Here is a 15,225-nt window from a genome sequence, read left to right as displayed (position 1 = left end):
GCATTTGTGAGCAAAAAATAAGCACATCTTAATTTAATCTATCTTTTCTACAAAGTAAAAGGTTTTCAAAAGGTGAAGATACAGGTATAAATGTGGTGTCTTTTTAAATGGAAGGCAAAAATTCTTCAGGTTGGAATATCCATTAAGAGACTTTTTGTCTCTAAAGTGGAAAATTTACTAAAATCGTTCTTTTGGGTTTCCAGTTCTTTCCATCAAATTCTCCATCCTCTAGAAGCCCAAGCAGCCCCAGCCTTGTAGATTCCCAAGAACGCGTAAGGTGTGAAGTGTTGTCTGTGAGGAAGGGATCTGAAATCCGATGGGCTTGCGCTAAATCGTGTTTGGTTTTCTTTGCAGACCTTCACTGCCTGGTGTAACTCCCACTTAAGGAAAGCCGGCACCCAAATTGAGAACATTGAAGAAGACTTCAGGAATGGCCTTAAGCTCATGCTGCTTTTGGAAGTCATCTCAGGTTGGTGTTATATATCCCAATCCTATGCTTTCATGTGTTATCAGTAGGTAAGCAACTATTTAGAGATGATTACATCAGAAGTTCACTTTGAACTTGGCGGGGCAAGAACATGGTATTATTGCCAAAGAAAACCTTTCCAAAGAACAATCTGCCTGGAGTTATTTTTGTGTTCTAAAAAAGGAGTGAATTCTCTTTAAAAATGACTTATTAAAATAATGTTTATACCACCAAGCTTGAAACAAAATAAGAGAAGAAAAAATGACTTCACATGACTCCCTCCATGCTGCCCTCTCTACTCTTCGTCCAGCTAGAGCATATTCCAGAAATCATCTTGTATCCAAAAATCTCCATGTTGTAGATGTTGGCAGAACTCTGAACATATAAGCTAAAATCCCAGGGGGGCTTTGATTTGTCCTGAATTTCAGTTGGGCGATTTAGACTTTGGACTAGAGAATGGATCACCTTTGGAGAAGTGTGACTGGGAAGGATTATGGCAGATCTGCCCTGATCCATATATCTTCATAATCAGGTGTCGAACGAACCCTGGCAGCCACCTCTGTGATTTTAACTAGGCCATCCTGACTTCCTCTAACAGTTAGCCAGCAACTCTGAATACTCCAGGGACTCTAACCAGCTTCTCTTTTTACTCATTTGTAAGTTGGATCATGGGCCAAACCAGACTCTCCCTGCAGATCTGAAAAGCATATGTCCTTCATAGTATGGCTGCCTGCTGGTCCACTTGATCCTGAAAACCTTTTGGTTACCGTTCCCTCATTGCTGTGATTTAGAGAGACCAGGCACACATCAGAAATAGTCGTGTAACCATTTGTTTTTAAGGAAAAAATGGATTCTGAGGTTTGGCATCTTGATTCCGCATCAAGAGGTCACTGTCTCCATGTCTGCATGATTCTCTTTTCATCCAACAGGGGAAAGGCTGCCCAAACCTGACCGAGGAAAAATGCGGTTCCACAAAATCGCTAACGTCAACAAAGCTTTGGATTACATAGCCAGCAAAGGGGTGAAACTGGTGTCCATCGGGGCTGAAGGTGAGAGGTGTGGCGGGGTGGCCCTCTCTGCCACACTGACCTTATAGCACAGGTGTGGGCTGCTACTTGAATTCTCTTCTTCCCTCCCTTTCACCATTTACTGTACCTGCCTTGTATCAGGCTCTCCCCTAGGGCGCTGAGTGCACAGAGATAAGAACAAATGGTACCCTGAGTGGGAGACCAAGCTCTAGGTTCTTTGTAAAGCATAGAATTAAATATAATGCTGTCATCTTCAGAACACTCACAGGACTGAGAAAGAACTTACACATCCCACTGACTCTTAATAAGAACTAATAGGAAGGAAATGGTCTCTTTGTTCTCTATGGGAGACTGGGAATTTGGCGAGGTCAGCAGGAGTTGAGATTACCACCATATGTACAACTGAGTCCTGCTACTTGTCAGCTGCGGAATGCCGGAAGAAGGGTCAGGGTAAAGATGAGACTGCGTTCTCTTTATTTGATTATTTAAAACCTTAGTTCATGGCTGGGCACAGTGGCTCATGCTCATCCCAGCACTTTGGGAGGCCGAGGCGGGTAGATCACCTGAGGTTAGGAGTTCAAGACCAGCCTGGCCAACGTGGTGAAATCCCCGTCTCTACTAAATTTACAGAAAATTAGCTGGGTGTGGTGGCGCATGCCTGTAGTCTTTGTAGTCCCAGCTACTCAGGAGGCTGAGGCAGGAGAATTGCTTGATCCCCGGAGGCGGAGGTTGCAGTGAGCCAAGGTTGTGTCACTGCACTCCAGCCTGGGTGACAGAGTGAGACTCATCTCAAAAAAAAAAAAAAAAAAAAAAAAACCACCTTAGCTCATTGCATGTTAAAACTTTGGAGATTCCTGGGTGGTTTTCAGTGATAATACATAATGCAAGATTTGTGCTTATTATTAACTCAGAATTTATTTAAACTAGAGACATTTGGTTATGAATACCGTATTTATAACCAGACATACTGCGATACTTTTAAAAACATAAACCGGTCTTTCCATATGCACATTTTCCAATAGCTCTGAAGTCAAAATTTATATATAGGAAAAAAGTTATGTACTGACTATGTTATCTTTACATTAATTGGTTGTTTTCTTACCTGCAGAAATTGTTGATGGTAACGTGAAAATGACCCTGGGCATGATCTGGACCATCATCCTTCGCTTTGCTATTCAGGATATTTCAGTTGAAGGTAAAAGACATGGTTAAAAGTGTAATTGTATAATCTGTAAGTTGAGCTTATGAATTAAAATTTGAACAAGATATTTGAAAGTCCAACAGTCACTTACATGATTGAATGAGAGACATGTAAGTGGGTTCTTCTACATTTGGTATGTGTGTAAGAAAAGACCCCAGCAGCACTGTTTCATTCATGGAGGCTGGAATCGGTTTGCACAAGATGAGCACATGTTCAGAACAGAAGTTGCTTTTTCAAATGAGCATTTATTGAGCTTCTTGATTGCTTATTATGCTAGTAAATTTAGAGCTATGGCAGAGTTCTGTAGTCTTACAACTGAAACACTCTTTATACCCCAGGTATAAAAACAGAATCTGTTGTAATCCACGTTCATTTGTTATTTTCTTTACGTTCTTCCTCCTTACCTCTCTCCCTTTTTCTTTTTTCTTCTTTTCCTTTTTAAACAAGACCTTTATGGTCACTGTATCTTTTGGCCTAACTACTGTTCCATCATTATCATAGAATCTTAATCCTTGGCACTGCCACTGAAGATAAAAATCTTTAGTCTTTTACACTAACTATACTCCCAAATATTTTGATGAATTCAGCACTGTTGAAAAGTGTCAAATTGGCATTCTTAAAATTAGAACTTTGCCTGTTTGGCCCTCAAATCACAAAGTGTATAACTGCAGAATGTGTTTCAGGGCTGTCTGCATTGTCCAACGATTTAGCTCCCCCGACTCTGTAATCTAGTAGGTAACCAAGTACCTGAGTGGTAAGGGGTGGAGACGTTATTTATAATTCTGCGCAGGCCAGAGTAGCTTCTGACTCTGATTTTTTTGTTTGTTTGTTTGTTTTTTGAGATGGAGATTTGCTCTGTCGCCCAGGGTGGAGTACAGTGGCGTGATCTTGGCTCACTGCAAGCTCCGCCTCCCGGGTTCACGCCATTCTCCTGCCTCAGCCTCCTGAGTAGTTGGGACTACAGGCACCCACCACCATGCGGGCTAATTTTTTATATTTTTAGTAGAGACAGAGTTTCACCGTGTTAGCCAGGATGGTCTCGATCTCCAGGCCTCGTGATCTGCCCACCTCAGCCTCCCAAGGTGCTGGGATTACAGGCGTGAGACTCTGGTCTTTTTAAGTGATTTTAGGTACTCATCAACCAGCAAACATTAAGAAAGAACACTTTGCCTACTCGTACCAGCTGACATGAAGCCTGCAGTACTTGCCCTTACGGACCTTCAAATTCACTTCAATTATTCCCTTCTGGCACCGGAGACCCACTTATGTCATCTAAAAATCAAACTAAAATCTAATGGCATTAACACCTCAACAATTCAGGCTCAGGAATGACAGCCAGCTTGAATTAATACATAGTCTGACTTTGAAAACTTTTGCACAATATAGTTCTATTATAGTACCTTCCTTTATGCTAATGTAAGAAACAAGAGGCTTCCTAAAATTCCTGCTTTATTTAAAAATTGTAAGTTATAATTATCAGTTTTTATATACTTCTAAATTTAAATATTTAAACTGTTGAACCCACTTTAAATAAATACCACTTTTAGAAATCTTGTTCACACTGTTGCTGGTCTAGCAAATCCTTTTTCCACAAATATTGCAGAGGTGAAGTTGACTAGAAATTGTTTCTGATTGGTTACAAATTTTACATTAGTTATAATAGGAATTTAAAACTTAATTATATTTCAAGTGTAGGTATGAATGGTATTATCCATTAGAGTTTTCCCCAAAGTTGTTATTAACATGCCCAAAGCAAGATAGCTAAATCACAATATTTTGTAAAATTTTGCAATAAAAAGCTATACTAATCTGCTCTTCACAAGACTAAGAAACTAAGCATTAAAAAATTATAATTTTATTAACAAAGTACCTAAATCTCTTCAAGCAGATGGTTCTGTAGTGTCCAACACAGTAGATAATTAGTTTGCTAATTTATATTTTTATTTGCTTAATAACCTCATTTAATTTCTGTAAGTCTACAGAAAAATCATCTTTATTTGTTTTAATGATACATAGTATGTTGAAAAAGTCATTATTATTAGAAACAAATTCTTTGAGGAGTGAGTTTCTTTCAACAAAACGATGGGCCTCTTCCAAGAAGGAAAATGAGAGATTAGGCCGGGCGCGGTGGCTCACGCCTGTAATCCCAGCACTTTGGGAGGCCAAGGCAGGTGGATCATGAGGTCAGCAGTTCGAGACTAGCCTGGTCAACATATGGTGAAACCCCGTCTCTACTAAAAATACAAAAATTAGCTGGGCATGGTGGCGGGCACCTGTAATCTCAGCTCCTCAGGAGGCTGAGGCTGGAAAATTGCTTGAACCTGGGAGGCGGAGCTTGCAGTGAGCCGAGATCACGCCACTGTACTCCAGCCTGGGTGACAGAGCAAGACTCTGTCTCAAAAAAAAAAAAAGAAAAGAAAAGAAAATGAGAGATTAATACATGTGTTGATGAAAGCAGTCCAGATGTAAGTGGATGATGGAGCTCCTCGGGGTGTCATTCAGTGTTTCGTGATGCAATGACAGATAGCACTGCCAATCCATAACATGCTTTTTACACCCATGATGAGGGTTTTGTGTGTGGACCTGTTTGTGCCAAATGGCCGCATTTCCACTTTCCCATATACCTTTCGGGAGTAGGCTTTCCAGTAATGTACATAATTCACACAAGCTTGTTAACCTTTTGCTGAAAGCCTGAAAATGGATTTGGGGTTGGAGGAGGGTCAGCTTTGATTGTAGTAACCAATTAAATAAGGAAAAAGCCTTGTTTGACCTTCATGGCCCGAGAGTGTTCACACATATTCAGACAGAAATTAAGTGAAACTCTGTGACTTGTAAATCTAAACTTCAGTAACAATATTAAGATGTTGTAACAATATTAAGATGTATTAATGTAACAATATTAAGATGTACCTTTGTTTGCTTTTCTAACCTGTTAAGTTTTATTTAAACTCTGTTAAATACATCCCATTATTTCTTCCTGATGTACCTTTTCTTATTAATTATGTTGGTCAGGACTGCAATGACAGGCAGAATAATTGGCTGTGGAGTTCCGAATTTCAACATCCATATCAATTCACATTTTAATTAAGTCTTAACAGTTTCAGTTTATTTTCCCTTAACTAGCACTTGCTAGTTAAGAGACATGAACAGGAGTCATTCAAGTTATAGCACATGGAACTTTAGGGGTGTGTGTACTTTATCTGGGTTATGGGTCCGAGAAAATGTGAACTAAAACAGACAGTTTTTTTTGTTTGTTTGTTTGTTGTTTTTTTGAGACAGAGTCTCACTCTGTCGCCCAGGCTGGAGTGTAGTGGCACAATCTTGGCTCACTGTAACCTCCGTCTCCTGGGCTCAAGCAATTCTCCTGCCTCAGCCTCCCAAGTAGCTGGGATTACAAGCGCCCACCACCGTGCCTGGCTACTTTCTGTATTTTTAGTAGAGACGGGATTCACCGTCTTGGCCAGGCTGGTCTTGAACTCCTGACCTCAGGTGATCTGCTGGCCTCAGCCTCCCAAAGTGCTGGGATTACAGGTGTGAGCCACCGTGCCCAGCCTAAAATGGACAATTTAGGTAAATAATTACAGAATTATTTTGATTTGAAAAAATCAACTTCAATCCCTTCCTAAGATAGAAGAGGCCCCATGTTAGTTATGAGTCCACATGCTTTAGGGAATTTCTAAACCGTTAGCATTTAAATATGGGCATAATCCTAAGTTATATAAGTGGCTTTGAGGAGCTGTTTAGATGTGTGTTGGTTTGGCTCCTCCAGGAAGCAAGTGCCAAGACTAACTAGAAATTGTTGTAGTCTTTCCAGGCCTTTGTGAAAACATACCATAGCATGGGTGGCTTAAATAGCAGACCTTTGTTTTCTCGCAGTTCTTGAGGCTGGAAGTCCAAAATCAGAGTATCATCATGGTCTGATTCTGTGAGGACCCTCTTCTTGGCTAGCAGTTGGCTGCTGCCGTGCCGTGCCTCAGTGCCACACATGGTGGGTGGGGTGGGGTAGAACCTGCCAGTGAGCAGGCTTCCTGGTGTCTCTTATGAGGGCACTAATCCGATCATGAGGGCCCCACCCTCATGACCTCATCTAACCCTAAGCACCTCCCAAAGGCCCCATCTCCAAATATAGGTACATTAGGGTCTAGGGCTTCAACATATGAATCTGGTGATGGGCGGGAAGACACCAACATTCAGGCCATCCCAGAAATGCAAGAGATTTTTTGGGGAAAATGCCTATGCAGGATGAAGGGGAGGGAGCAGGAGATTCCTGAGGAGCCTTCAGACCAGAGCTCCTGGCTGACACCTGGGCTGAGAAGAGGAAGGGAGGAGGCTTGGGGAAGAAGGTCTCGGACTGCAGTGCAGTTCTGAGGTTAATTTCGCAAGGCTGATGGAGTCTTTAATCCTACACTGCCCTGAGAGGAGTCTCACATCGCATAGGGATGTCTCAGCTCTGCTGCTCACCCCCCCAGTCTTTGTCTGGAGCAGCCCTGGGGAATGTGGCCTCAGTGGGAATGCAGGGGGTGTGGTGCATTCAGGGGGCTGCAGCTGGCACGTCAGTTGCCTGCCCTGTGCTCCCAGCTGCAGCCGTGGGATGTCTGAGCAGCACATTTTTATGGTCATCACAGATGGTACTGGGTTTTTCTTTTGGTCAGAAGTCAATTGGCCAAACTTGAAATTTACCAATGAAACCCTTTAAGTGTTACAAAATCAGTGGGTAAAGGAGTACATTTGAGATGTGGTAGCATCTGTGAATTCCATTTACCTAGGAGTACGAATTATAAACCAGACGAATGACAGATTAGTTGTCATCAACTACACACATTTTATTTTTTCATTTGAGTTGCATTGTAGACTATTTATGTTTGCATGTTTTTCAGGATTGTGTACAGTAAGCACTAAGTGAACACAAAGGATCCGATTGTCCTGTAACACTCACTTCAATTACAGATTGTGCTCAGCATTAAGCTTTGCTAGTCCTTTAAGGATACAGTCAATCAAGAGGCAGGGAAAGGTCTGTCAGCATCCACAGCCTCCTTTTCAAATTGGACACTTAGTCTCTGATCCTGAATAATAGGTGCCCCCAGTGTCACCTCACACAATGAGGTACACACAGTTTTTAAACATTTATTTTCAGCCGGGCACAGTGGCTCACGCCTGTAATCCCAGCACTTTGAGAGGCCAAGGTGGGTAGATCACCTGAGGTCAGGAGTTTGAGACCAGCCTGGCCAACATGGTGAAATCCTGTCTCCACTAAAAATACAAAAATTAGCCGGGCATGGTGGTGGCACCTGTAGTCCCAGCTACTCGGGAGGCTGAGGCAGGAGAATCTCTTGAACCCGGGAGGCGGAGGTTGCAGTGAGCCAAGATCCCACCACTGCATGCCAGCCTGGGTGACAGAGTGAGACTGTGCCTCAAAAAAAAAAAAAAAAAAAATTATTTTCATTTAAAAAGGGGTAAGTCACCAACCACCCTGAAGTCTGGTTTTAGTATCTTTTTATGTTGGAGCTTGTGATTGCTCCTGCATTGTCCTTTTGAAGTCCCTAAGTGTCATCAGAAGTTACTCACCAAGATCAGCGTTCTGGCTCCTATGCCTTGCAGAGGCTGTAAGAAGAGATGAGGCATTTGGTGATCGACCCCCTGGGAGGTCTGTTTTGAAAGTGACTAGGAGCTAAGTGAACTAAGCGGCATTTCCCTGGGGCCACTTTTTCTTGGCTGTCATTACAGAAACATCTGCCAAAGAAGGTCTGCTGCTTTGGTGTCAGAGGAAAACCGCTCCTTATAGAAATGTAAACATTCAGAACTTCCATACTAGGTGAGCACCGAGGGCCCCTGGTCCTTGTATTGTCAGTGGAATCTGGGGGTAGCATGGGGAACAGTGTTTGTGTGCACCTGTGTTTTCTCCTGCCTGAGAAACCTTTTATGTACGGAGGAGAACTCAGGCTGTAGAATTCTTGATGCTTAAAGTCTCCCAAAGGAAAACGTTGGAGTAAGCCTTAGCATGCTGGTAAAACAGCACTGTGTTTGTAAGTGAATGGTGTTGCAGTGCCAGAAGGATTCTACTGAGTTTGGGGGTATAAGCATGCATCTTACTTTAGTCTTCACCTTGGTATTGGGAAAAGGCAGCAGGAATGGCTGTTGTTTCTCAGGGATGAGGGGGACCCTGGCAGAGTCTGCGTACCCCCTACTAGCAACTAGCGACTCTTCAGCCCTCAGCCCTGTAGGAAATAGAACGATCCTTCATCCATCAGTTTTGCTCTGCTGAAATTCAAAAGAGGTAGAAAAATTATGTTTGAAAAATTGTGGGAAATGAGATGAATGAAATCTTGACATAAGGGGAGAGAGCATGATTCTGTCACTTGCTTCAGTCTTTCTCATGTAGATTGATCGTTATTACGTTGAAGTGAAAGAGTTGGTTATATTTTCGCCTTTGGATGCTAGGTTACCCATGAATGCAAAGAGGCCCACCACTGGCCACTGATCATCAGAAAGATAAGGATGAACTGCGGTGAAAAACTGGGGAGGTTCTTCTAGTTAAACAACTATTCTCAGAATGTCTGCCAAGTGTCAGGCACTGAGCCAGGCCTTGGGAGGATAAAGGGGAAGAGAATCCTTCTTTGTCCCTACAATGTGCTATTTGGCAGATGAGAGAAGCTATCAAGGGCTGGGACTTTCTGCAGGTATCAAAAGTTGGAGTGCCCAGACCTGCGTCCACTCATCTTGCTTTTCTTTTTCTGACTCCCAGTTGGCCCCAATACTTCAGCATTGTAGCACTGATAACTCTCACGGAGGTCTCCTACCCCAGACCCTTTGAGGAACAGAACTCCCACACTCTGCTCTCACTGAACCCGCCGTCACCAGCAAGCTCTGGCCTGCCCTTGTCTATGGGGCATTTAGAGCTGGTGTCTATGGGGGAAAAGGACCAGAAATAAACATCTGCCCTGCTTGTCGCATGTCCTCCCTCACCTACATGACTTTGCCTTAAAAGAAAAAGAAAAGAACTTTATAAAGAAAGACAAAGGAGTATCTGGGAGCTAACGGAGGCTTTTGAAGCATCCTAAGAACTTTTAGAGGAAGCGTGTTCTGGACATTTGCGGGGTAGACGTCCTTGTGTATATCTATTGGGTAGACTCAGGGGTAAGGGCCAGAATGGATACTTGGAGAAGAGAGAGGAAACCTGGGACTGGCTGGGCAGGGACAGCAGTAGAGGCATCTCCCTTCCTGTCACTGCCTGTGCCAGCACGGACCAGACCGGGGCAGGAGACACAGCAAGTCTCAGGAGAGGAAGTCTCAGGAGAGGAGTACAGCGGACCCTGGGAAGAAGTTGAGTGTTCAGGCTCACTGGGTGGGATAAAGAGGAAGCTACCTGGGGTTTTCGATGCATTAAGTCAGACAGAAGGAAGGCCAACATCTGACTGAGTGCAGACGCTGGCTGCTGCTTTCTCTCCACTAACACGTGTTCCTGTTCTTCTCGACGGTTGTGAAGCTGGAAAGATGGCCTTGGACTCTGTGCCCTCATCCACCGACACCGGCCTGACCTCATTGACTACTCAAAGCTTAACAAGGTTATTCTTGTTTATACAGCATGCAGTGTCCCCAGCCACGCATCTCAGCATGTCCTGCAAATGAGCACATCAGCACTGGCCTAGCACAAACCCCAGGGCCACCTGCAGAAATGGCCACCAGGAAAAAGTACATTCTCCCAGCTAGCCTTTCCCATGATCCAAATATGAAGGGTAGCCAGGAAAACACTTACCTCTTAAAATCAGGGAAAACAAGACCCAAAGCTAAGTCCCTTTTTGCCCATATCAAGATCTGTTTGTTGATTTGGCTTGATTTACTATGAAGGCTTTCTATATGTTCTTTAGAGATTTTACATTCCTGGATTCTAAATATGAGAAGTGAAGCCTATATTTTTGCGGAGAAGAAAGGCTCAAATAGTCCAAGCCTCTTTTTTTTTTTTTGAAGTGGAGTCTCGCTTTGTTGCCCAGGCTGGAGTGCAGTGGTGTGATCTGAGCTCACTGCAATCTCCGCCTCCCAGGTTCATGCCATTCTCCTGCCTCAGCCTCCCGAGTAGCTGGGTTTACAGGCGCCTGCCACCATGCCTGGCTAAATTTTTTAATTTTTATTTTTAGTAGAGACAGGGTTTTACCATGTTGACCAGGATGGTCTCTATCTCCTGACCTCGTGATCCGCCCACCTCAACCTCCCAAAGGTGCTGGGATTACAGGTGTGAGCCACTGTGCCCAGCCCGTCTAAGCCTTTTTAAAGTCAAATTCCGTTGACTTTCTCTGGAGGATTTAGTTGTAGACATATTTATTCAGAATTGATTAACTCATCTGTCACACAAGGTCTACTTCATAACTATCTTGTTATTGATAGAAAATATCATCATTTGTAGCCTTGCAAAAGAAGTTTTTGGGGCAGGCTTTTTTTTTTTTTTTTTGAGTTTTGCTTTTTTTCCAGAAAATTTAACTTGGAAAACTGCAATTTTCCCTTTAAGGTAAAGGTTTAGTGTGTTTAAGTCTCAGATTGGTATTCAAATTCTTTCTTTAAAAGTAGTTTTAAGGCCGGGTGTGGTGGCTCACACCTGTAGTTCCAGCACTTTGGGAAGTCGAGGCAGGAGGCTCACTTGAGCCCAGGAGTTTGAGGCTGCAGTGGACTGTGATCACACCACTGCCCTCCAGCCTGGACCACAGAGTGACACACCAACTCCCAAACAAAAACTTAGTTTTAAAATGTAACCCATGATGGAGAAAGAAATCAAGGTCCCTTCTGAATCTTGTGGATGCTCTGTGCTGCCTTAGAGATAATGGTGCGTAAGGCAGCACAGAGAAGCCACAAGATTCACTAAGGCAGCACAGGGTGGTGAAACCCTGTCTCTTCTAAAAATACAAAAATTAGCTGGGCGTGGTGGCAGGCACCTGTAATCCCAGCTACTCAGGAGGCTGAGGCAGGAGAATGGCTTGAACCCGGGAGACGGAGGTTGCCGTGAGCTGAGATGGCACCACTGCACTCCAGCCTGGGCGACAGAGTGAGACTCAGTCTCAAAAACAAAAAAGAAAAGAAGAATGGTGTGTAAAGACTTAAGGGTAAAAGCAAGGCCCACCCTTACTACACATTTCTGCAGTAGCCTCTACACATTTCCTGCTGGGTGCTGGTGTGCCGAGCTCGCCGTTCACGTGCTGTTGCTGTGTTTGGGCGTGGACTCCAGCCCTGTTGCATGCTGACCTCACTCGTGTGGCATGGATGGTCGTAAGAAGAGTGTCCTGGCTTCCACCACCTTTTTAGTTATCCACTGCTTGCCTCCTGCCCCCAGCCTGCCTCCATGGCATACAGGGTAGCATGTGAAGAGTTTACTGGCATCCTAAAGGTTGAGAATGAAATATTTTAAGGTAGCCCTTGAAAATGGAACTTTTTCCCAGCTTTTCAATGGATGTATTTTCTTACCCCTGAATTACTTTGAAATGATCCAAGCATATAGACAGTGTACATTTCTTTTCAATTAATCTTAATCTCATTTGCAAAATGAGGGGATTGTACTGCATAGACCCAGTTTCATTAGCAGTTTATTATGGTCAGTTTGTATTACAAAATGTCAGTAGATCTGTAGTTATTGGTCATCTAAGAAAGTAGAAAAATACTTACATAATACAATAGCAACTAATACTTCTATAGCACCAGGGCAGGCACTGTTATAAACAAATAAACATACATGTATATTCACACATGCATATATGCATATATATGAAATCCCACATACACATTTAATCTTCACAACGCACAGTAACCCTATAAAGTAGGTACTACTATTATCCTAGTTTTACAGATGAAGAAAGTGGGAAGTCAGTAATCTACCAGAGGTCACGTGGCCAATAGCTGAGGTAGGAAATAAATACTTAATTGGCACATTTTATCATTTAAATTTACACTCTAAATGAGATAGCTTTCACAAAGTCTCAGGTGATAAGCTTTGTTAAAACAACCTTTAGTTAAAAACTTTTTTTTTTTTTAACTGAATTCGCTGTATACTCTGTGAGGCCAGAAAGCTGTCTTTGGTTTCTTCATTGAGCACTGTGAATATGTTTGAAACCTGCACTTTTTCAGTGTTTCGCTGTAAAAAATAATAGTGCTCGTTGGAAAACATTGTGGTTTCTAAAATATTGAAATGACTTTGTTATTAAAATTCATTAAAGTCATCCGCAGACTAGCACTACATTTCATTTTGATTTTTCTATCTTACCTCCATCTCTTTTGAAATTCTTAATGGTTAATTTCTCTAGTGGATCAAAATAAGAAATGTTGCATCTTCTTTGTTTTCACTATTTTAGTTATATACTCTGGTTCAGTTTATTTTGCTATGTTACATATATTTAACTAGTTTTTACGGTGGAAGGTAAATGTAATCTTAAGAACAAAATTTTTTTCATGAATTCACTTAATGATTTTAAAGTTTTGTCATTTCTTCTTGCTTTAACATGAGTTTTGCCCTTTGTAACACTAGTAACACTCTTGAGCCAGCTAAAAGTTTTAGCTAGCAATGTTTTTCTTTCATCTCTTTACCCCTCAGGTTTCCAATATTTAAAATCATGGTGTTGGTTCTCCGAGATCCCTTTCCAAGTCTGGAAAATGCATGTTTCATGATTTAGAATGATTTAAATGTTATTTCTAGGCATGAAGATCAGTGCTGATGGATTCAGTGTGTCCTTTCTTGTCAAGGCATTTGTTCTCTTAAACCCTTTGTTTACACTTTATGATTGAAGCATGCATGGATTTTGCGGTTTCTGTCATTTTCGATGTTTCTCTAAATGTTTGAAGTAATTGGGAAAAGATGAAAAAGCAAGTTATACTATTGCGATTGTGTGCGGGTGGGAAGGTGTCCGTCCTAAAGTGAGGTATGTAAAAAACATTCTTCATAAGTCCTGTTTCAAAATACATTTTAAAAATCTCATTGTCTTGGTTTTCCTGCAGGATGACCCCATAGGAAATATTAACCTGGCCATGGAAATTGCTGAGAAGCACCTGGATATTCCTAAAATGCTGGATGCTGAAGGTGAGATGAAAACTGTGTTTGCTGAGTTAGAGAAAATTTGAAGGCTACAAATGTTATGGCTACACATTGGGACCTTACAAAATTTCGTAGCTAAGTTACATCCTAAGTGCTTTGGATTCCTAACAAGTTTCTGTCACTGGCCACATGAGTAGTAGAGATTTTCATGTGTAGCCTGTTCATAAATTTTTTTTTTTTAATTGTATCCTCCAACAAGCCAGCAACATTACAGCAAAAGGATTTGGTAAAAAGTTCAGCTTTGGCTAAGAAACAAGATGCTTTTATTTATAATTAAAACATTTCCTGTATTTTTTTTTCAACATCATAATGTTTTCTCCCTAACCACGTAGAGACAAGTGTAGCAAATAAATCCCTTTGTGACATACTTAAGAGAAAAAAATTCCTTCCAGCCAGAAGTTAGAGAATTGAAATGTAGAATATGGAGCATTCAGCCATCAGTGTGCCATCCAAACCTTCACATATTGTTTTTAATTCATCTAAATTTAATTTATTTAGAGCTGAAATAATTTCCACGTATTTTGCACTTCAGTATCACTCATTCCGGGGACTTGCTTCAAATACTTTTTTGCCCCTTTTATATGGTGAATTTGTGTGAGCTGTACCGACAGCAGACCATTGAAAGCACAGATCTGTGGACACCATTCATTCATTTTATTTATTCATGATTCATTTACTACTCAACAGACATTTACTGAGCACTTACCATGAACAGGACCCTCGGCTGGGTACTGCAGGAGCTGATGAGATGTATAAGATATATACCCTGCCCTCAAGAAACTTATATTCATTTATTACTTTGTTATTATAAATATTATTATTCCCTAATGGTCTGTTACTTCCACTAATTAGCGATGTTGGGGAAAACTAAGGAAATTGATTACAGTCAGTTGTCAAGCTTCCATTCCTCCTTGCTTTTGGTAATTGTATTATGGCCTTTGTAACAAATTACTGCAAAGTGGGCAGCCTAAACAGCAGAAATTTCTCTCACAGCTCTGGAGGCTGTGTCTGAAATCAGGGAGTAGGCAGCACCCTAAGCCTCTAGGGGAGGATTCTTCCTTGCCTCTTCCAGCTTCTAGAAGCCCCAGACATTCTTTGGAGTGTGGCAGCATCAGTCCAATCCCTGCCTCTGTCTTCACACGGCCTTTTCCCCTCTGTGAATGTTTTCTTTTCTTTTTTTTTTTTTTTTTTTTTTTTTTTTTGAGACAGAGTCTCACTCTCACCCGGGCTGGAGTGCAGTAGTGGGGATCTCGGCTCACTGCAGCCTCTGTCTCCCAGGTTCAGGAGATTCTCCTGCCTCAGCCTCCTAAGTAGCTGGGATTACAGGCATGCGCCACCATGCCCAGCTCATTTTTGTTTTTTTTAGTAGAGACAGGGTTTCACCGTGTTGGCCAGGCTGGTCTCAAACTCCTGACCTCAGGTGATCCACCTGCTTCGGCCTCCCAAAGTGCACGGATTACAGGCG

General features: G+C 42.2%; 1 protein-coding gene across 2 annotated transcripts in view; it reads left to right on the top strand.

Annotated features, from left to right (window-relative positions):
• Positions 1–15,225, top strand: part of ACTN2 (actinin alpha 2) — a 75,082-nt gene that overhangs the window by 29,635 nt on the left and 30,222 nt on the right. For both annotated transcript variants that reach the window (XM_005539706.5, XM_005539707.5), the window contains exons 2-7: positions 355–469; positions 1,396–1,515; positions 2,603–2,689; positions 8,420–8,507; positions 10,179–10,257; positions 13,664–13,745. In XM_005539706.5, coding sequence (XP_005539763.1) covers positions 355–469; positions 1,396–1,515; positions 2,603–2,689; positions 8,420–8,507; positions 10,179–10,257; positions 13,664–13,745 — 571 coding nt within the window. The remainder of the gene's footprint in view (positions 1–354; positions 470–1,395; positions 1,516–2,602; positions 2,690–8,419; positions 8,508–10,178; positions 10,258–13,663; positions 13,746–15,225) is intronic.

This window comes from Macaca fascicularis, chromosome 1 (assembly GCF_037993035.2).
Source record: "Macaca fascicularis isolate 582-1 chromosome 1, T2T-MFA8v1.1".
In the NCBI taxonomy this organism is placed as follows: Eukaryota; Metazoa; Chordata; class Mammalia; order Primates; family Cercopithecidae; genus Macaca; species Macaca fascicularis.
The sequence above is the reverse complement of the archived record's forward strand: the minus strand, read 5'-3'. Positions and strand labels throughout refer to the sequence as shown.